This window comes from Lipophrys pholis, assembly GCF_963383615.2.
Source record: "Lipophrys pholis genome assembly, chromosome: 21".
Lineage (NCBI taxonomy): Eukaryota > Metazoa > Chordata > Actinopteri > Blenniiformes > Blenniidae > Lipophrys > Lipophrys pholis.
In genome coordinates this window covers 21,953,033-21,976,437 of record NC_137649.1, presented here as the reverse complement: position 1 = coordinate 21,976,437, position 23,405 = coordinate 21,953,033, and the positions used below count along the sequence as shown (strand labels likewise).

Below are 23,405 nucleotides of genomic sequence, written 5' to 3'. Positions count from 1 at the left end.
TTTCAAAACGTTTAAAAACAAAACTTTTCTGGAAAAACAAACAAACAAACAAACAAACAAACAAACAAACCAAAAAACACACAGAATATGCATTTTCCCGTTACAACGCTGCCAAATACAAATGACAAAACTTTGTCTTTGAGCATATTAATTTCTCATGGTCTGCCATAAACAGAGGATTCTTAGAAATGAGCTGTGAACGTGTTCAAATAATTCCACTTCCCTTTATTTTCTCTTATCAGTGCAGAACAAAAGTTGAAGTTATTATACATTTTTTTCTCTTGCTTAACATATTTAGTACTTGTACAAGGTAATCCGAAATGTGGTTTACTTTGAAACCTTATTGCAGATTGCACCTTTACATTCACCGTCGGTTCTTAAAAACCCCGCGTGAAAGTTGTTTTTCTAACTTAGAAAGCCAAGTCCACTTCATTCCATTCATTATCCTGTTTTCCTAATGCACCCTGTATTTCTATTTTTTTCTTTAGCTGCCAGCCACTTACATCTCTCCTGTTCTGAATTATAATAACAAAAGCCAGATGATTTATTCCTCTTTTGCGCGGCTTTCTTTTCTCCCACCTGTCTGCTGGAGGAGGGAGTGATGCAACGGCTCGATAACATCTGTGCCTCTGTGAAGACGGCGCTGCCCAGATAAGACGCTCACAAGTGTACGGAGGAGGGGCCGCGCTGTGGGGGAAGATATGCAGCGCAAGACAGATAAAGAGAATGGTGGGAATCCAAGTGGTTGCTGCGAGAAAATAGTGCGGAGAGAAACTTCAGAATGACCTCGGAGCCGAAGAGATATGAGGCACTTCACCGGAGAACGGCGTCCACTTGCGAGCGGCTGCTTGCTTAGTGTGGACGAAGGCTGCTGGCTGTAAACCGACATCGTTAATTCACAACGTGTAAATACTAGGGGATTTTTTTTGAAGGACGAGTACAAGTACGAGGACTAACTTTTAGCCACTCGGCGATAACGAGTACCGATACGAGGAAACCACCTTGAAGAACAGGTGACGCGGGATTAAAGATGTATTTGAGAGGAAACACCCACTTCACACGCTTTACGGGGCAAAACTAATTCCACCTGTAATACGAGTCATTTTCAGGATTTGTCTGCATAATCACACAGCGGCAGACTTCAAACAGAGTGATCACATTCACTGCCACCTTCAGTGGCCGCAGTCATTGTGATGTGACAGCAGGTAAACGATGTGAGGAAACAGTGTGTGTGTGTGCGTGTGTGCGTGTGTGTGTGTGTGTGTGTGTGTGTGTGTGTGTGTGTGTGTGTGTGTGCGCGCGCACAGGAAGGTTGAAGAGAATTTTCATTGGCGGAATAATCTTTTGCCAATTTTACAAAAAAGGACTGTTTCTGTGATGATCTCACGCCGCGTCACCGACAATAAGGAATTGATTCAAAAACAGTGTTACACCTTGGAAAAAACGATTTTTTTCAACTGGATGAATGTAAATATGGATTACAGTGTTTATTGACCCAACAAACTTAAAGGTGGCGTGTAATGACGAAGGTGTAGTTACCATGCAAGGCCACAAGTTGCCACTGTTGGCTGTTCTGTAATGAAGCCTCACATATTTGTGCAGAACAAAACGATATAAACATTAACCACGAGGACATCGTTACGCACTGACGATCAAGTTGGATTCTTATTTCGGCTGAATCTTAACTATAAAACTACCAAGTCCGAGGAGAATATGGAATCGGAGTCACCTAACCCTATTTCGAAAGAGTTGCACCTTCGGAGCCATTTTTAAAAAAGTTTCATTTTCAGTGATTCCGAGCACCAGTATCGTGTAAACAGACATTGTTGAATAATTATTCATGTATCTCGAGAAGCACTAACACATATTATGTATGAAAACTATACCAGAGCAATGTACTGAACTCATAAAGGTTTTTTAAAAATTGGAATGCAAACATGGGCGATTATAACCGTGTCAGCTAGAAGGTGCTAGACGAAGCCCAAAATAGACCAGACAGGGCCAAACGGAAAACACCCTTAGTGTCAACAAGAGAATGAATTTATGACGGGAGGGGTCCCAAAACATGCCCGAGTGAAATACGGTTATTTCTGCACTAATGCTGAAATGGCAAAAAGAGATATGGGCGGCACCTGATGTGCAAGGGGGGACCCCCCTTCGATGAAAATGGGAAGTACATGTTTGGAAGGAGGAACATCTGCAGTGTATATAAAGACCAAGCCCAAGCAAGTTATTTTTGTGTTCGATCGTGCCTAGCGAAGCGTCTGATCGTTGGCATCTGTCTGGGGACTGATCTGAGCACCGGGTTTTAGCAATAAAACTCTACTTTTGCATCCTGCTCCGCTCTCCCTGTCTGTTTTGTACGAGTAGACTAGCTGAGTACCAGTATAGTTACAACCATTAGTGTTACTATGTTCGATTGGTCTTCCACCCACACATCTGGCCCAGGACAGCGTTCTACCAAGAAGACCACGACAACATCCAAAATGCAACGGTAGTTTTCTGTTTTCACTCAATACCATGTAAATCGGGCCGAGATTTTCGTATTTATTGCAAATAAATTTAGCATAATACTGGCAAATGATCAACGGGTTAAACGTTGTGATTGTGGGATTATCGCACTGCGGCTCTGTTTATATTAGCCAGGCACCACTGGCATGATTTAGTGAGATGCAGTCTTTAAAGGTACAGTATGTAGAATTTCCATACTTGTGAGCGATATATTTTTCGACCCTGGGTCTTTAGGGAATTGTTCGATTTTTGTGTCATAACTTGATGCACAGGGTCTTTAGTTGTATCTTTAATTACTTACAGACCGTAGTTTTGTTGTAGATTTACCTTAATCTTGGTAATATCTGCTTTTTTAAATAGTAAAATGTCAAATTTTAGCTTCCCAGGTCAGTAATTTCATTTCCTTGTATTCTTGGTGGAGATAAGCGTAGAGGTGTAACTGTGTGAGGTGTAGGGATTTTTTGGACGTACCCAAAGTCTTATCTTTCTCTCTCTTTGGTATTTCTGTCTACGTTGCAGTATCTTTACATGCCTGCAGGGGGCAGCCGAAATAATGTATTCCTGTCAATTGTACATGCGACTTGTGAGAATCGTTACTTCATTTCTTATGATTATTTTCCAGTTGTGATGGTAAATTCCACTTTAACTTCTGAATATAAATAGAGGATTTCTTTTGATGTCTCCTCACTGATGAGCTCATGGTACCATGTCGTCCTACAACTGACTCTGAGCCTAAAGATAAGACTGATCCCAGTAAGATAAAATGGCAGTTGAGGTTTCATTAGTTTTGCACATTTGTGGACTCCAGAGGATAAATATCCACCTCTGAAGGCCTGACTTATGTTAACACTCTTAGTAAACGTATATATTTTCCATAACTGCATTGAATAACTCTTTGTAGAAAAGTTTTAAGAAGGAAATCTGAATTACAGTTATTATATCGATAGGCTGTGATCAATGATATCTCATGTTCTTTTAACCATGCTCTACACTGCCCAGTTTAATATTTTTAGTTCTCCTCTAGAACAGTCTGAAGTGTGCGCAGCTTACCAAATAAAATGATTAAAAAAGACCTAATTGAAACGTTTTAATTTGGAGGATTCTATTTGTCAGTGAAGTGGGTCAATGTGGGTTGGCTTTGGTCACACAAGTTAAAGAAGCTGATTGGTTGAAGTCGGTGCTTCTGCCCCAGAGAGTCAATTACAGCTGATGAGCAGCACCTGTGGCAGTTAGTGAGACTATTTAAACAGGAACCTGCAGTCTGTAGTATCACTGTCTACCTGGAACCATGGGATCACGTTGGGCCTTCCTCGCCTGTGCGCTGCTTGTCTTGCTGGCACAAGGTTTGCTTATCACACCAGTTTGCTTGGCTGCTAACAGCTAATGACTCTAGTTGCTCTATTGTGCTTTATGGTCCTGAAATGTATAATAACCATCTTGATGTCCACAGGATCCTGGGGGCTGGGAAATGTACTGCAGAGGGGAAAGCGCGGTAAGCTAACTAGTGAGGAAATCTTACTGGAGCGACTTTCTCACGGTGAATAATGCTAATGCTATCGTCTTGTTTCAGAGCTGTCTGCCAGTGATATTTCCATGACGAAGACGATGAAGCTTCTCCAGTCAATGGAATCAGTGATTGACCAAATTGCCAAACAAGGTAGGCAAAGTTGTGGAAACGATACCTTGGCAGATGGCCTTCAGTATAACGTCACATTGAGCCAATGGTGTTGCGTTTTCCTTTCCCCAGTTAAACAAGGAACCAAGGAAGTGGAAGAAGAGGCAACAATTAGTCATGTGAAACTTGTGCAGCAAGACTGGAAGCCCGCAACTCCGCCCAACGAGACGGCAGCCGACAGCGGTCGCACCAACGAGACGGCAGCCGACAGCGGTCGCACCAACGAGACGGCAGCCGACAGCGGTCGCACCAACGAGACGGCAGCCGACAGCGGTCGCACCAACGAGACGGCAGCCGACAGCGGTCGCACCAACGAGACGGCAGCCGACAGCGGTCGCACCAACGAGACGGCAGCCGACAGCGGTCGCACCAACGAGACGGCAGCCGACAGCGGTCGCACCAACGAGACGGCAGCCGACAGCGGTCGCACCAACGAGACGGCAGCCGACAGCGGTCGCACCAACGAGACGGCAGCCGACAGCGGTCGCACCAACGAGACGGCAGCCGACAGCGGTCGCACCAACGAGACGGCAGCCGACAGCGGTCGCACCAACGAGACGGCAGCCGACAGCGGTCGCACCAACGAGACGGCAGCCGACAGCGGTCGCACCAACGAGACGGCAGCCGACAGCGGTCGCACCAACGAGACGGCAGCCGACAGCGGTCGCACCAACGAGACGGCAGCCGACAGCGGTCGCACCAACGAGACGGCAGCCGACAGCGGTCGCACCAACGAGACGGCAGCCGACAGCGGTCGCACCAACGAGACGGCAGCCGACAGCGGTCGCACCAACGAGACGGCAGCCGACAGCGGTCGCACCAACGAGACGGCAGCCGACAGCGGTCGCACCAACGAGACGGCAGCCGACAGCGGTCGCACCAACGAGACGGCAGCCGACAGCGGTCGCACCAACGAGACGGCAGCCGACAGCGGTCGCACCAACGAGACGGCAGCCGACAGCGGTCGCACCAACGAGACGGCAGCCGACAGCGGTCGCACCAACGAGACGGCAGCCGACAGCGGTCGCACCAACGAGACGGCAGCCGACAGCGGTCGCACCAACGAGACGGCAGCCGACAGCGGTCGCACCAACGAGACGGCAGCCGACAGCGGTCGCACCAACGAGACGGCAGCCGACAGCGGTCGCACCAACGAGACGGCAGCCGACAGCGGTCGCACCAACGAGACGGCAGCCGACAGCGGTCGCACCAACGAGACGGCAGCCGACAGCGGTCGCACCAACGAGACGGCAGCCGACAGCGGTCGCACCAACGAGACGGCAGCCGACAGCGGTCGCACCAACGAGACGGCAGCCGACAGCGGTCGCACCAACGAGACGGCAGCCGACAGCGGTCGCACCAACGAGACGGCAGCCGACAGCGGTCGCACCAACGAGACGGCAGCCGACAGCGGTCGCACCAACGAGACGGCAGCCGACAGCGGTCGCACCAACGAGACGGCAGCCGACAGCGGTCGCACCAACGAGACGGCAGCCGACAGCGGTCGCACCAACGAGACGGCAGCCGACAGCGGTCGCACCAACGAGACGGCAGCCGACAGCGGTCGCACCAACGAGACGGCAGCCGACAGCGGTCGCACCAACGAGACGGCAGCCGACAGCGGTCGCACCAACGAGACGGCAGCCGACAGCGGTCGCACCAACGAGACGGCAGCCGACAGCGGTCGCACCAACGAGACGGCAGCCGACAGCGGTCGCACCAACGAGACGGCAGCCGACAGCGGTCGCACCAACGAGACGGCAGCCGACAGCGGTCGCACCAACGAGACGGCAGCCGACAGCGGTCGCACCAACGAGACGGCAGCCGACAGCGGTCGCACCAACGAGACGGCAGCCGACAGCGGTCGCACCAACGAGACGGCAGCCGACAGCGGTCGCACCAACGAGACGGCAGCCGACAGCGGTCGCACCAACGAGACGGCAGCCGACAGCGGTCGCACCAACGAGACGGCAGCCGACAGCGGTCGCACCAACGAGACGGCAGCCGACAGCGGTCGCACCAACGAGACGGCAGCCGACAGCGGTCGCACCAACGAGACGGCAGCCGACAGCGGTCGCACCAACGAGACGGCAGCCGACAGCGGTCGCACCAACGAGACGGCAGCCGACAGCGGTCGCACCAACGAGACGGCAGCCGACAGCGGTCGCACCAACGAGACGGCAGCCGACAGCGGTCGCACCAACGAGACGGCAGCCGACAGCGGTCGCACCAACGAGACGGCAGCCGACAGCGGTCGCACCAACGAGACGGCAGCCGACAGCTCTCAGAGTAAAGGTAGGTGAACCAAATTTAAAACTAAAGGTCAAGCAGTTCAGAGTTGTAAAGCTGATTACGTTCTTCAGTTGCAGAGACTCAAGCTTCAGTTGACCCTGTGAAAATCGTTAAACCGCCCACCAAGAATCAAGCTGCTGGGGAGATGCTGAAAGGGAACAGGAAACGCCTTCTTGGACTTGGAACCCCACACTAACTCTGCTGTGATTGCAAGAGATTGAACAGGTGTTTGAATCATCTCGTCCCTCTGCTGTGAATAAAAGGCTCAAAGTTCACTTCTGTCTCCCTTGATTCTCTACCTTGTTGCGTTTCAATGTTTTCATGGTGATTGCTCGAGCTTCAAATGGGAAGTTGCAGGTTTCCAAAATGTCCTTAAGTTGTATAATCTGATGGCACGTGGTTAAACCTCCCTTTTCTCAAGTCGGCACGCTCCTGCCTTGTGAACACAAATTGGAGCTGCTGGTTTGGTTCACAGCCTCACCTTATAGAAACCTGAAGGCAGAGCTCCACCACAAAGTAGAGGCCTAAATTTTGACACAAAGGGAAAAGCAGCACAAAGGACCCTTTTTCTTGAGAACAGGAGATGGTGGGAATGAAGGGCTCTTTTTTTTATTTATTTTTTTAACAGGAACATACCTGCAGTCGGAGGTGCTGAATTTCTGCTGTGAACATCAGTGTGGGAAGTGATAAAGGAACGCTTGGTGCAGTCTAAACCTACAGCAGCATAACAAATCTATCCAGGGTGTCCCAAACTGTAAACTTTATCAAACTGAAAAGTTTTAAGCTCAACTTCAAAAGCAAAGACTGAGTCACCCCCTGCAACTAAAATAGTGAGCTGGTTCCAAATGAGGAGCCTGATGGCTGAAAGCTCAGCCTTCCATTTAGGGTTTAAACAATACACATTTGTACAGGCCCCTTCGGTACAGAGTTGTACCGTGGCCTGAGAATTCAGAATGGCCAATGTACAGAATTGTTTCAATTGCATAACTTAAAAACCCTTGGTGGCCAGAGCTGCGGTGGAAATAAAAACAAGTGCAGATCGCTCCCTCTGAGGTACTTCAGTCTCCAGCAGCCATCCTCTGATGATCCCGCCTCGTTGAGCTTCGGGCAGCCTGGTCTATTCACTGGGCCGTTAACAAACTGTAGGTCAGTTCTGTGTTGACCAGACACACCTACTCACCCTAGAACACCACCCCCACAAAAGGCTTGTGAGGTGACAGTGGTTGATGTATGACGCTCTCCTAGAAGTCGCCAACATCGTCGGCAGCCATCATTGCTGTTCAGTGTGAGGGGACTTTCATCAGAGAATAGCACTGAGGACCACCCATCCAATGAAAATGCTCCCTGGTCCGTCGAGACGATGAGCGCGTGCCTGGTGGTGTGGTCTAGCACACGGACCACACTGATGTAAACTATTTCCAATGGTCTGGCGTGACACTTGGTGCCTCTTACTTTTACTTACCATTACTTACTATCTTGAATGTGAGTTGACATTTGTAGCATGAAGATGTTTGAGGTTTTGGGTGTATTTTTTGCAAAAAATGTCAAGAAAAACACTGCACACACAAAGACATGGATTCAGTAAAGTAGACAAAAAACAAGCAAAATGAAAGTCAAGTTGCTTGGATGGTCTGAAATCTGAAAAAGTATTAATGTTGACACACAATGCTGTTCAGAAGAAACCAATCATGTAATAAGTGACAATATGTCATAATTTAGGCCTTTTTAAATCTAATTAATCGACTAATGTTATAACCTGCCAATAGTGTAACAAGTGTTTTTACCGTCAAGCTTTAGAGTGTTGCAGAGTGTGGATCCAAAATGAATTCATCTTTTCGATAAACCAGGTTAGGTTTATGCCGAATTCCATTGCCAACAGTCTCATTCTTTTCTACGGAAGAGTTTTAGGGCCACTGAAGAAAAAAAAAATTTCGGAGGCTACAAAAAAAAATAAAACCTTTGTGGCCTCAGACAAAGTCGAAAATCAAAGTCGAGATTTTTTTTTTTCACGTTGGAAAAAAAAGTCCGTCCATCCACATGCCAGCGCGTGTGACTGCTTCCTCAAAATGCATATCAGGCGGTTTAATGAAGTGATGAAAAGATGCTTCAGGACAGAATTCAGCTCATAAACACGGTGCAGTTATCATCAGTAACAGGACTAGAAGAGACAGAGCAGCCTGCTGCCTGGTTCCGTCGCGGAAGTTCGTCGAGTACGAAGGACAAAGGCAGGGATCCCGGGCTGCTTATTTAAATGTTCTTATTAATCAAGGAAAGCCTGTGTAAAATCACATGCCCATAAGCAGTAAGCAACCCGATATAGTCAGAATTAAGTGATTTAATGTGAATTTACATCTATGGGCAAATGATGAGGGATGGACAGACGTCTCTCCGTGAAAAAAATAAAACTTGACTTTGATTTTCGACTTTTTCTGAGGCCACAAAGGTTTTTTGTTTTTTTTTAGCCTCCAAATAATTTTTTTTCTTCAGTGGCCCTAAAACTCTTCCGTACTTTTCTGCGTTGGTTCTTTTTTTTTGGAATGATGATTTAATACTATCGTTTTATTCTATTAAGAGGCTGGACAATGTTTTGCCCTGGGCACTTTTAAATAGTCCCCCCCCCCCCTCAAAAAAAAGAAAGGAACAAAAAAGGGCCTGTAAAGACAGACTCCTTGTAGATAAACCTACATCATTCTTGCCATTGAATCTAAGTTCCCAGAGTGGCATACTCTTGAGCTCAATTCAAGAACATACATAGTAAACGGTGTGCGGCACAAGTGTTTCAGAACGGAGACACAAGAAGACACTTTACATCGCCTTGTCACGAGGGAGCAAAACGTTATGAATCATCGGCCTGCTGTGGCCAACTGAAGCAAAGTTTCCTAACTATTCCCTCGTACCTTCCCTGGAAACCAGGGACTGTCCAACAGCGTCTTCAAAATTCATCATATTAATAATAAAGTAGGACAGACGATTAAAACACTCAGAACTTTACAAAATGACAGGTTCAGTAACTTTTATCAAAAAGGACACTGATACCGATACCAGTATCGGGTCTATTACTGCATGGAGTACTAGTACTCGTAAACACTCGGTGTGTATTACGTGACGTCATCCCTAAAGAGAGGACGACTGATTGTCATCGTATAGTTAGTACAGTCAGGCTGTGTGGAGGTGGTTCACTTAGCGTATTGTTTGGGTATGGAGTATAAATTAGTGTTAATAGCATTTATTAAGTACTTGTATTTGGTATTGGCCAGTAGCTAAAGGTTAGTACGTGTACTTGTCCTTTAAGAATAGTGGTATGGTTGCATCCCTACTGCTTAATGAGGCTGAATGTTCTTTTTCACATTGGGCTTGAAAACCCTTTCATTTTTTCATTTTCAAGATGTAATTTAAAAAAAAAAAAAAGCAATTTAAAAAAACAAAATTATTCCAATGTGTCTCAGAGGGAAATAAACCAGAGATGAAAACTCTCTTGCGTTGTACCTCAGACCTAGGTCTCCTACACAACAGTGATTTCCAGTGAAAATGACAAACTTTCGTTGCATTTTGGGCGTACGTTGATATATACTACTTTTTGAACACGGTTCTCAATGTGGAACTTTTTGAAAATGCCGTGACTCCTCTGTGTAAAAGGGGGAAAAATGCAACTTTTCTGAAAAGCTGCTGTGCATGCGCACGGCGGCCATAGTGAATAGTTAGTAACGATAGTGTTGTGACTCCCAGGCCATTTTCTCCTTGGACTTGGTAGTTTTATTTTGAAAGTCACTGCTATAACAATCCAACTTGGTCGTGCGTCCATATGAATGTCCGTGTTCTCCCCTTGTTAACATTTTTAGCGTATTATTTCTCTGCGCAAATGTGTGTGGTTTCATTCCAAAAACAACCAACAGCGCCCACTCATGGCCCAACATGCTCACTACATTGTTTCCAGCATTTTTCTGTTTCTTCGACATTGCTTTCACAACGTTGCCAAAACTGTTCTAAAACAAAAACCCACTTGAAAAGTTGTTGCATAAATCGAGCTTTAGACTCAAATGTTTTCGGACCACATTACTCACAGAACGCCGGTGCAAACATCGAAAAAAAACCAAACAAACCTGAAAACTAGTCACTGAAAGCCTTGCAAGGCCAAACCACTACTCCACTGTTACACTTACTGGGTTCCACTCAGATTTAAATATTTTAATATTACAACAGTGTCTGGCAGCTCTGACGACCAGTTATTTCTCGTTGTGACGCAAACTCAAAATACATTTACTGCTGCGGCTCACAGGCTTCAGGATGAGATCGTTTTTTTTGAAAATCCCACTGAGGCACGACTCCAACTCCTCCTAAATTCAGTGACTGATAGAGAGAGAGAGAGAGAGGATAGAGGTTTGTTTGGCTGCTCAAGTCTCAGGATGGGTCCCAGAAACCTTCGCACATTTCCTCATCTCCACCCGCCATCCTCCTGTGGGAGGCGTGCTGCGACGCGAGACACACTTGTCATGGCCGGTGGCAGCTCATCAATAAGGTCGCGGAGCGACGACGTACAGATGCAGCCGAGGTCTCTGTCCTGGAGAGACGAGCTAATCACAGTCTCTGTGGGGAACAGCGGGGGGCGGGGGGGGGGGAGGACACAGTCTGTCTTCTGGCGCTCTCTCTTGCATACTGGCATACAAACAAGCACACACACACACACACACTCGGTACAGTATAAACTCCTGCACGGGCAGGAAACAGGAGGCAGGCGCTCCTCCGCCACAGGCGTACACATAAACATGTCGTGAAGCGCGGGACGTCACCCAGGAAACATACGTGTTGTTGTCTTCCCCGCTGCATCACTTTCATTCCGGTTAACTCTGCGAATACCAAAACGCCGGCGCCCTGGCGCGCGGCTCGTCCTGTGATTTCAGGAGCCGGACAAAGACACACCGGGCAGTTTGCTTGGAACGCCTCGGCGGCGTGTGTTTGGGTTACTGCGAGCGGGGGATTGCGTTACGTGTCTGACAAGATCACAAAAAACCCGAATAAGCAACATTCCAGTGGAGTCGAACAAATAAACTGTTTTGAGGGACGTTCTGTTGATTTTCAAACACAAAAGCAAATATTTGCGTGGAAGACTAATTCGGCTGTTGGGCAACTTAAAAAAGACGAGTCCTCCAGTGCAGGGAATGCTCGTCACTCTGCCGAGAAACACAAATTCAATTTGCTGTCGGAAACTTTTTTTTGGGGGGGGGGGGGTGAGAGGAGGGGTTAGTACAGGGACATGGTTGATGAAATATTTCATGAACTCTTTGAACTAATCTAAGTTTAACCACGAAAAAAAACAATACTTTAGTCTGAGGACCTGATGCACTAAATGTTTGTGTGTACTAAGACATTGGTACACGTGGAGGAGGATGCACTAAAATAATAAGCACTCGGTTGATTTCAGGAATATTCTACTCAGAGGATTTTAGGCTGATAGATTAATGTGCAAGATTCCGCCAGCTGGCGCTGCACAACTTTTTATTTGTGGACTGTATTTTACTAATTTCACTAACGACATATAGTTAAAATGCATTCTGTGCATTATATTTGCATTTCCTACAACGTCCCCTCTCTGTAGATGTGGCTGCCATTTTTTTTGGAAATTCAAAGTACCCGGAGCCTGTAAACATCCAGCACACTGTAGTTCTGTTCTTTGTGAAGTGGGAGGTGAAAAGAACAGTTTAACTCAGCATCACAAGCCCAAAACCTTGTTTATGCTTTAAAAACAACAATCAGTCCAACAATCAGTCTCCACTGAGTGGCCAATAAAGCAATAAATAACTGACGCGAGGTCAAACTCACGCGCTCGTGGGGGTTTGGTCGGCTCGTGTGTTGTATCAGTGCACGTGTAAAACCAAATAAGAGGAGGCGTAAAGGTGTGAAGGGATGAAAGGCACGCTCACAAAATGATCCAATCAGCAGTAAAACACTCCCAACTGTGGACATGCTGTAAAGGCTGTACCCGCCCCTCCAAAAAAGAAAACAGAAAGACGTGGCCTTTACGGCTGCAGAACAGCTCAATGATAACACACCCGAACCATCCGCTCAAACACACACGTAACGTTTTGTATGGCTGCCTCCTCACTCATCAAGAAGTAATACTGCTCAAATCACACAGACGTTTCTTTCACAGGACGTTGGTACGGGTTTCTAACTCGACAATGAAAAATTTATTTAATATACAGAAGAAGTCTTTCTTGAAGCTTTTGAATGAAAAAAAACAAACAAACAACAAAAAACTGTAAGTGCACCTAATAATACATGATTCAATCCCGCCACAGGGGAAAACACCACAAGTTCATTAATTCTGCCTTTTGACAAAAGTCTGGCCACTCTTGGATATTGAATATTTTACCGTCTCTCTGTAATCAATATTTAATTACACTGGCTTTTTCCTGGTTTGGTGGATCGTTGGAGGAAAAACAAGGGAGGCCAGAGCAAACCAGCCGGCTTCTAAAGACTGGAACCATGTGAGTGATCAGTGCTCATGCATCATTAGCTCGCAGTCGATGGTAACAGAGTGTCTTGAATCACACGTAACGACATTAGAGGCAGAGAATAGGGAGGGATGGCAGATGCTTAGTTTGTTATCCGGGCCGCCCCGCAAGTAACCATGTTAGCTCGACCACCGCGGCGTCCTGAAGTGTCTGCTGAAGAAGTGGGTGAGGCTATTAATAATCTAACTGTCAAAACATGTGCTTGCGTTTACAGCGTGCGAGGCCCTTTTAGGAACTTGTAATTGAAAGAAAGAGGCAACGAATTGATGTATTGCTGTGAGGATGCCGGATGACAAAACACAGAGGGGCCATGTTCCATTAGAGCGCGCTTAAAGTTTACTAAATGCCATCATAAATCTACTGGATATCGTGGATATATGTACTATTCAATCTAACGTTATGCGTAATCGCGGACCACATCAGCATGTCATCATCAGTTAGTAATTTGTTTTTCTTTCTGTAGAGCTGGGCCCTAAAAAAATCTGCTCATGTTTGCAACTAACCAAATTGATCATCGATTTTAAAATGACCAACATGAACTTGCAACTTCTGTTTCATTTTTGTCAAATCCTGATGTATCGTGATGCTTCAGACTTTTTTGTTTTGAACTGAAGAAAGTCAACTACAGACACATGCAACAATGTACAACTTTATCTATTGCAGATATCTAGCCTACACAGCAACCTCCGTGCCCCTGGTACCCCACGGAGGCTCCATTTCCCTGGTACTCTGGTCCACACTTAGTCATATTTTCAGACTGACCACATTTAGACTTTTCTGTTTTTTGTTGTTGCTCCACTCTAGGGCCCCTGGTACTCCACCGGTGACCCATAGCGACTATTTCTCATTCATCTTTATTTAGTCAGGAGAGCCACATTGAGATTAATCATCTCTTTTAGAAGCGTGTCCCATAAAACAAGTTTACAATGTCAAAATACTACTAAAATGTTCTTGAAACAAATAAATACCAGAGAAGACAAGTACATGAAAAACAAAGTAGTTAAAAATAAATTAGCTAAAACAAGAACAAGGTGATGTTTTTGCTGTAAAAGCGCCAGAAGGAAGAACCTGCTGCATCGGTATTTAACCTGGAGAAATACAATTCTGCTTTTTTTTCATGCTTTGATTCGATCTTCATTTTGTGCATTGCGGGAATCGCAGGGTTCTGCTTTTAGTCTCTGCGCTCAGGTGAATCTCACCACAGACAGTTTTCTGACTTGAGAGTTACTGTCAGGTCAAAGTTGAGCCAACGAGATTTGAGGAAAATGTGTTACGGGATGATGAGGCGTCCCGGCTCCCTGTGTCAGACCTCTGTCTGAGCATCGGCCTCCCGCAGAGAGAGAAGATCACACACTCCATCCAATTCAAGCTCAAGAAAGCCTTTCCCGGCGGTGCAGGAAGGTAAGGACCTCTGACTCCGACTGTGTGTGTACTTTGGGTTTGTTGTTGATGCGGCGTGGGAGTGTGTGTGTGTGCGTGTGTGTGTGTACGTCTGCCTTGGATTGTTAAGCTCTGGATGTCTGCTGGTGCTGTAGACTCTCGACTAATGACCCGGGGATCAACCCCCTACATACTACATTTTTTGCTGGGCGTGACATTTGCTGTTCATGAGATTTTGTCTCCACAATATTTCACATAATTAGGCAAAAGAAAAAAATGCATAAAACAATTTTGACGACGACAACAGAAACAAAACAACTGGTATGAGGACTGGTGTCAAAAGGTGACTGATTATACAGTAATACCAGTTTTATCTGTCATGTTATTCTTCTCCAACCGCTTCATCCAACTCATGGAGAGTCTGTTCCGCTGCACAGTGAGTGAGAGGCGGGATACATTCTGGACAGGTTGGCAGTCCATCACCGGGCTGACACAGAAACAATCGACCATTCACACCTCAACACTAAACATCACAAACATGTCTGTCAGAGAAAAGTAACAGAGAGGCAGGTATGTTGAGATATACTTGAGTGACAGAAAGATCATGACCCGAATATAAAACCAAGTCACTGCGTTATCTACTGCTGACATTTTGCCACATCTTACACCAACTTCAGGTTATGATCAAGTAATTCACTAAAATGTAAATAATGGGTCTGGAGGCCGACTTTGTTCACACTAAATGTGCGTGCACATGCAAACACATTGTGCTTTTATTCTTGCATGCATTTCGCAGGTAATCAGCTGATAAATATATCATAAGTTGCATCACGCGCCAACAGGAGTGTTTAATGGCATTCTCATGCACGTTTAAGATGTGCTGGGAACTAATGTTTCCATGGTTCTTTGTCTGATTGCTCAACGCCCACAACTACAAAATGATAAGTGATACAATGGCATTGGACGTGTTGGTGGAGAAAGTAATTAAATATACTGGAACATCCATCCATTAATACTGCTTTATCCCGTTCAGGGTCACTCGGCGTTGGAGCCAATCCCAGCTATCTATGGCTGAAGGCAGGATACACACTGGACGGACCGTCAGCTCATCACGGGACAAACACAGAAAGACGGACAATCACACACACCGAGGTCACCGATCAACCTCACAGGCATGTGTTTGGACTGTACAGGAGACGCAAACGCCACACGGAAAAGCAAATATAGAAGAATTTGGCAAATTAGAATAAAGTCAAGACGCATTATGGGAGAAGATCAGTCACAAGGAAAATGTCTAAGAATTAAGTCTGAGAATTAAAGTCTCGTGGGGTCAGATGAAGAAATGAATTTCACCAGAATAAGAGCAGCGTCAGAGCCTGAAACTCAACATTGCAAATGAATCAATTAGCGTGAAGTCCTGCCAGCATTATGTACAATCTCGTACACATGATCAATATTCCATTTTTATGTAGGCAAAGGAGAGCGTGTTATTGTGCACATTTATCAGACGTCATCCTCAGTGTGTTTACCTCGTAGATAGTGTGTGTGTGTGTGTGTGTGTGTGTGTGTGTGTGTGTGTGTGTGTGTGTGTGTGTGTAGGTAATGCCACAGGTCAGGCCATGAGAATGAAAAACATTTAAAATGTACAACAAATAATCTTTATTCATTCGGCTGTCATTCCAACATGTTTTGTCAAATTAAGCTTCAGGTAAAACGTCGCAGAGCTCCTCTTATCACTGAAGGATCTTTTTTGTGTTCGTCCTTATTTAAGTTCCGAATTAAAAGTATACTTAATGTGCATAAACATAATGTGCAACGAGACTTCATCACCGCCGCATTCACCTCAAGAAGTATTCAACCTTCAGAGTCCGTCCCCATTCTGATTTCAGGTACTCACATCCGCCCATAATGATGCTTGGTTTGAATATGATGCCGCCCCGGCACCCTGTGAATAACATCTTTGGTAAATTTGAACAAATCACCACTTAAAAACAAGCTACAGTGCGGATTATCCCTCCCATCACCCTGTCCTTTCTCCTCTAGTTTCTTTTTCTTGATCAAGGACAAAGACGGGCGCTAATAAGATCCATTTAGCACAAAGCAGCAAACGAGGGCTCTCCAGAATGCAAAGATAATGAGATAATGAGATAACGAGATTGGTTTGAAGTAGATAAACATCCAGTAAATATGGCTGGCTGTCACAGGTGGGGTTTTTTTTCTTCCGCACAGAGCGTGTTTAATCAGCACTCATCAACATTCACAATGCAAATAGGTCGTCCTTTGGAATTCAAACAAGGGTAAAAAGATGCGGCCGCCGGTTAAAAAAAAAAAAAAACACTCCTGAGAAGCACAGCGGGCGGGGTGAAATCAGCACAACATAAAAAAGTACGACAGAACGATACACCTATCAACAAAATCATATTAGTAAATCTAAATGGTGACCACTACGGCTAATTTCTCAGACGTCCTCTCTGCATGAGAAGAGTCAATAAGACGTGCGCTGGAAGCTCGGAGCAGCTGTATATGTTTATCAAACGGAATACATGAAGATTTTCTTCTTACGTCCTGACAAATGGATTGGCTGATGTCAGGAACACGATGTGGTTGTTATTAGCCGAGGGCGAAACTCGGAAGGCTGCGTCAGATCAATTATACATGAAAGATTTGCTTATCCGCTCAAACGTGTGTTCTGCAATGTTAAAGACGTGATTGATCCGTGTACGGGGAAGTCCGGGTTAAAAAAATAAATAAAAAAGATGCCGGCACATGTGTTGACACGGCCTTGCAGCAGCGTGTCGGAAGGTGTACTTTTATGTAAGCAATTAGCACAACGCTATCACGAGTGCATTGGGGACCGGGGGGGGGGGTGTCTGTATTGTATTCTTGCGGCTTGTTTCCACATAGATGCTTCCTCTGACACGAGCAAAAGTAATAACGGACTCGTCGTATCACCTCCACCTCAACGGAGCGTCGCGGGGAGAAACATCCAAGCGGTCGATGGAGTTTTAGCAACCGCAGATACGCTTGTCAGCTCCAGCTGATTGCCTGACATATTTTCCTCGGCGTCTCCCGGCTCATCTACACTTGTCAGTCTTCCAGCCGTGGCTGTTGAAGCCGTGCCCCCGGCTATTCAGTTCATTCCCCGTACGGCGTGTCTTCTTCTCCTTTCTTTTTTTTTTCATACCTGGACTGTGGCCAATCCTGTCAGTCCTGATGTCTCCATTGCCCAGAGTGGCTCCGTCAATGTGGCTCTGGCCTTGGCACATTACATTTTCTCTCTTTCTCCCTCCTGGGTCTCTGACCTCTCTTTATTCCTCTCTCAGCCCCTCCCCACCTCTTCCTTTCCATTCAATCTTTACCTCTTTCATACCACAATATTTTGACCGGGACCATCGCAGAGCTCCCAGAGGCGTTGTGGACAAACTGCCGGCAGTCAGCTCTGTCATTGGCTCCCCGAAGATTACATGAAATTTCATTGAAATAACTTTGATTTTTATAATCGCATATTCATTATATTAAAATCCTGCCTAAAAAGTGTTAAACAAGGTAAAAAAAATCAATAACCTAAAATGGCTCAAAAGTGCTGAAATGACAAATATACAGCTAGAAATTGCACAAAAAAACCAAAACAAATCCTCCTAAACTGGCTAAAACAGCTGAAATTGTCTGAACAGACACAAGGGACACAGCAAAAATGACTCTTAAATCGCAAGAAACGGCATAAAAGATTTGCCTAAAACAGTTAAAATAGCTCAAACAACGGAAGCAACCACAAAAAAAAGAAAAAAAAAAAGAATTCGAGTGGCACAAAATGAAAAACTGCCCTAAAAAAAGTCAAAGTAGCTCAAATTGACAAAAATACTAAAACAACACCCCCCAAAAAGAGGCTACTCCTAAAAGTTGCAAAGGTAGCTAAAGCGGTAAAAAAAATGGGGACAAAAATGCAAAACGGCTAAAAAATTTTAAAAATGCTTTTAGAGGAAAAACGGCCAGAACATGTAAAACAGACAAAATGACAACAATGCAAAACTGCTAGAATCGGCAAAAAAAGCTAAACAATTTTAAAATGTTTACAGTTCCAAACAGTTTTGAAACGTCACGAATGGATCTACGATACGACTGTTAGACCGATAGCGTCGCTACAGAAACATCTTTCCGGCACAGACGTCTCCTTCAGTCATAAAGGCTTCAGACCTCCGGTCTGGAGAGAAGCTGAGACTCCACAGCCGGGCCAGTTTGACGGCAAAGTGCCAGCGAAGCATGAAATAAAAACATTATGAGAGCCGAGGTGAATTCATGGCGAGTGGTTTGAAGCATTCGCCGAGGCAGCCGGGACAGAAGAGGTTGTTTTCCATAAAGATCCGCCTCAGTCAAATTCCGCGGCGGCGCCTCCGTGGGCCCACTCAGAATAACTGACCTGATGCAAATCGATAAAGTAATTTTCCCCCAGACTTGTCGTAATTAACAATCTGCCATGTGTGCTCTGGGGAGCCGGGACATTTGAATAGAGGCGACTTCCAGCTGCTGCCGAGACGCCTGTGATTTAAGAAGTCCCGGACAGGAAGGCAACAGGAGCGCCGTATGAGTAAGCGATCGACTAATGCTTTCATACAGGCGGTATTCTTTCAGCTAATCCCCGCTGATGTGCCGCTAATATCTGGATTTGGGGAGAGAGCCAAACTGCCAAGACAAAGAATTGAAAAGCATTAGTTGATTACCACCTCACTGTGATTTCAGTAAATAAAAAGGTAGGATTAAAATGTTTCATGTCTTTTTTATTTGTTCCCAGTTTCCTCGTTTGGTGGTGCATTAGTTAATGCTACAACATCAAGACCCAGTGGAGGATCGGCCAATGACTTAGGCTCCGTTTACGCTATAAACATTGACGATGGCGAGTACGCCGACATTCGTATGGACAGACGACCAAGTTGGATTGTTATTACAGGTGACTGTCAACTATAACACTATATTGTTATTGTTGTTCATCTACTCGTGCATGTGCAGAACTATTTACTACGACTTTGGTGTGCATGCGCAGTAGCAGCGTTTCAGAAAAGTTGGGTTTCCCCCATTTGATTAAATTAAATCAAATTCTATTCTATTCTATTCTATTCTATGTTGCGTTATGTTATAACGAAACAAGTTATTATATATTAGTTGAATATTTGTATTTTGTACTGTAAAACTACAAAGTCCCAGCAGACTATGGACTGGGAGTCATGACAATATGGAGACCGCCATTGTTGTTATTGTCCATCTACTCACCGAAAGTAGCACAGCTATGGGAGTCTTTTAAAAAAAAAAAAAATTACGTTTTTAGTGGCTTTTGTTTTCACTTGAACTCGTGTAAACGGGGCCTAAATTCCCTCATTATGTCACTGTGGTGTTGGATCGTTGTGGTAGAATCGAATATTACCGTTTCAAGACATTTAATTAGTTCAAGAATCAAATGTATTAAAGATGCTTTAGAATTGTAAATAATCAAATATACCACATTATGGCAAAGAGATTGGACTTTGGCTTAAAAATCGCTTTCCTGTCCGTCTTTTAGCGTCTCTGCTGAAGGTTGATGAGTGAAAACAATAGTTTGTGTTATTTTGTGTTGGGCTCAGTTCTCAGTGCAATCTGTGAACGACAAACTAACTTCATTTCTGCCGACAGTTTGACATACGAATGTCCAGGGTTTCCTCTCTGCTCTTTCACTGGAGGGACTACAGACACTTCAGCTTGGCGCACAGTCCTCCGTGTGACTCGGGATAAATGTTCAGGCCCCGACTTTCTATTCTTCCCGGAAACGTTTCCTTCCCGATGCGTCGTGTCTTGAGAGCTCTGCAGACATTCTCACTCCTCTGGACTGCAGCCAGAGTTTTCTCTTTTGCTGGCTGACACCGTTACGGGGTTACACAACTGTTTTCTGTTAAGGGCGATTTAAAATGTTTTTTTTAAAAAGTATTATTATTATTATTAATGTGCTGCCATTTAATTCCTACCGCAGCAGCACAGACACACACAGAAACACTGTACCTGCTCTGCAACAGCCACAAAGTCATTCAGTGTTAAAGACAAGGTGAGATATTCACCTCAGGGCACGTCGATGTGCGGTTCAAAAGCCTCCTTATGTAAACACACCTCCAGATATAAAATTTCACACTATCGCGGGTCGAGCGGGGGGGGGGTTTTCTCGCACCACCTGCAGGCTTGTGCACATTTCAGCCTCAGACTCTGAGAGGAAAAAAGAAAAACGGTTTTCCCCCAACGCCTTCCTCCAAACTAATCCAGCGCGTTTGCGGGAAGCGCCGTTGAGCTCACCTTGGTTCTGTTGTCGAAGGCGGACGGTAAGAAGGTCCACAGGCGTTGATCCGTTATCAGGTCTTAAATCTGAGTGTATATATATTTTATCACAACTTTCAGCTTGGAAGACTTTCCAAAATCAAAAAACGACTCCTACTTAATAAATGGAAAAAAACAACAACCAAAAAAACCCCAAAACTACAGCTTTGATTATCAATCAGTTTGTTGAAGAGATACAGAGATGTCAGAGAAAAGACTGAGGCCCGACCGCAGATAAAGGTGCTTATTTCTGCGAGGCAGCATTGCTGAACGTAAACCTGAAAACACCGAGAACAAAGCAGATTCACAACATCGAGATCTGTTCGGAGTCCCCACGAGGTCAGTGGTGCCCACGCTTTTCAGCTCATGTTTACTGTTTGGACTGCAGGTGCTCACTTCTTCTGTGGTACAATTCTTCACAGTCGTACCGAAACCACTTTTTCAAAGGACGTGCATAAGAAGGAGTGCTCGTCTCAGCTACTTGTTGATACCGAGTACCGATGTACTTGTTAAACGGCATCGAGCCTGACTTATTCTCCAAACGCAAAGGCATCAGCGCCAGTGCACATTTTCTCGCCGCCCGAAAGGTGGTCAATCGTTACCGTGGAAACCAGCAGATCAGACTCTTTGGCCCCATCGCAGCTGATTACTGCTCACATGTGACGTCCCTTTAACCAGCACAGAGCTCGTTCACACTGCAACACGAAAAATTCATCAATTTAAGTGACAAATTTGACACCTCAGACATCGGTTATCCTAGACCAGGGGTGGGCAACTAGTTTCCCAAAAGGGCAACATGATAAATCAGCAATACAACTGAGGGCCGAGACATTAGTTGACTTGCTACTGTTGCTCTGTGTCACCCCCCCCCCCCCCCCCCCAGAAATCATGTCTATATTTTTCTACGTATCAACTTTAGTAAACGAGAATCAGCTTCTTTTTCCACTGTACACCACTGATTGTGTTAGATATAGTATGCCAGTCACAACCAGTAACGTAACGGTCAAGCCCAGACTGTCCCGGAGCACCCTGATCTGGAACAGCCAGCGTTTCATCTTGGCGCTGCGCCGGAATGACTTCCCAACATCGTTCATCCTTCCGAAGGAATTTCTGGCCTTGATTATGCGATTCTTGATTTGACTGGCGTCGGGCGTTTTCCATTCAGCATCGGGGCTTCGGTCTTCTTCCGGCTGACCTTCAGGCCGATTTGTTGTGCAAAGGCGTTGAGACTGGAGGTCTTCTCTGGCATGGGTGTGTGACGACTAGTGGAACTTAAACTTCCACCTCATTAATCCTCAGTTTAAATATATGGAATATGAAAACTGTTTCCCTTCATGATAATTCCAGAACGTCTCTTGCAGGGACACTTTTGCCACCAGAATGTGGACTTCTGCCATATAAAGCTTAAAACGAAGCAATAAAAAGGCATCCTACCATGCATGACTGTACTTCATGTGCAATATGTGCTGGAATACACTTTATATATATATATGTTATGTTGGTAGCAGCATTCAAAGTGCAGAGTTTCTTTGGCTTTATGAACAGTTAAAGCACCGCGTTGCCCGAAATGCTGCTTTAGAGGCTCCTCAGTTGTGCCATCAATAGTACTGCAGTGAGGAAATCTCTCCACCACCAGAAGCAGTCTGCAGTGTTTGGAGTTTTGGAATTAATGACGGCAGGGTTTTATTGACACGTAATCAGTGTAATTATCTCAAAGCAAGCAAAGTGAATTCTAATCACCACCGGCGTAACTTTTCCACACGATCACCTTCGTTTCCTCGCACATTTCTCTATTTTACAGACTCATCTTTCCAGAAAGACAGCCCTCCATTGACCAGGAATAAGTAGCCGGCAAACACAGCGGTGGCGGCGGCGGCGGCGCCCGCGTGCTAAACGCCGTGCACTTAGGAGAGCACTAAACATGCTCTTTGCTTGAAACACACTGATGAGGTGAATCCAGGTAAAAAGCCATTATGCCTTGCTGATTTCCCTTATTAAATCCATGCCAATCACCGGGGAAGAAAAGGTAATGAAGAGAAGCGGGAGGAAAGGTGCTGACGTTTCTCGCTCTAAAAGGGACTTTGATTCAATAACAGGAATAGCTCTTCGATATTTTGAACATTCAGTTCAGCGCCTCTAAATAACTGGATATGCGCTCAGTTGAGCGTTTCTGGGAGATTTTTTTATTTTTTTATTCTTTTTTTTGAGATGATGTGTGAAATAGAGGCTCCTGCCGCCGCCATAAAAGCTTCGAGTCGAGGTGATCAGTCAAATTTATGCCGGTGTTGAATCGTCTGTTCTTTTCCCTCCGTGAAATGGACTGACCACAACAATGCCTCACACACACACACACACACACACACACACACACACACACACACACACACACACACACACACACACACACACACACACACACACACACACACACACACACACACACACACACACACACACACACACACACACACACACACACACACGACTCCTGTTACCTTAAAACAACCCGCACAACTAAGAGTGATTAACCAGTTTCCCCCATAAAAGGTAATTAAAGAACAGCATACTAACCGAAGTAGATTGCCTTTTCCATCCACATGCGTTTTGTTCGCAATCAACAAGAAATAAATAAATAAATAAATAAATAACACCATGAGCAACATAACGCAAACACGATTATTCAAAATGAGGGTTTTGTGTGCATT

The 23,405-nt window shown here is 45.4% G+C and overlaps 1 protein-coding gene across 1 annotated transcript in view; it reads left to right on the top strand.

The window, feature by feature from the left end:
• Nucleotides 1–3,951: 3,951 nt before the first annotated feature.
• The window catches only part of LOC308126604 (uncharacterized protein), a gene marked incomplete at both ends in the record, with an annotated part of 138,693 nt that continues 119,239 nt past the window's right edge, over nt 3,952–23,405 (top strand). The window contains 3 exons of the mRNA XM_080491105.1: nt 3,952–4,003; nt 4,082–4,168; nt 4,259–6,481. Of these exons, the coding sequence (XP_080347231.1) occupies nt 3,952–4,003; nt 4,082–4,168; nt 4,259–6,481 (2,362 nt within the window). The remainder of the gene's footprint in view (nt 4,004–4,081; nt 4,169–4,258; nt 6,482–23,405) is intronic.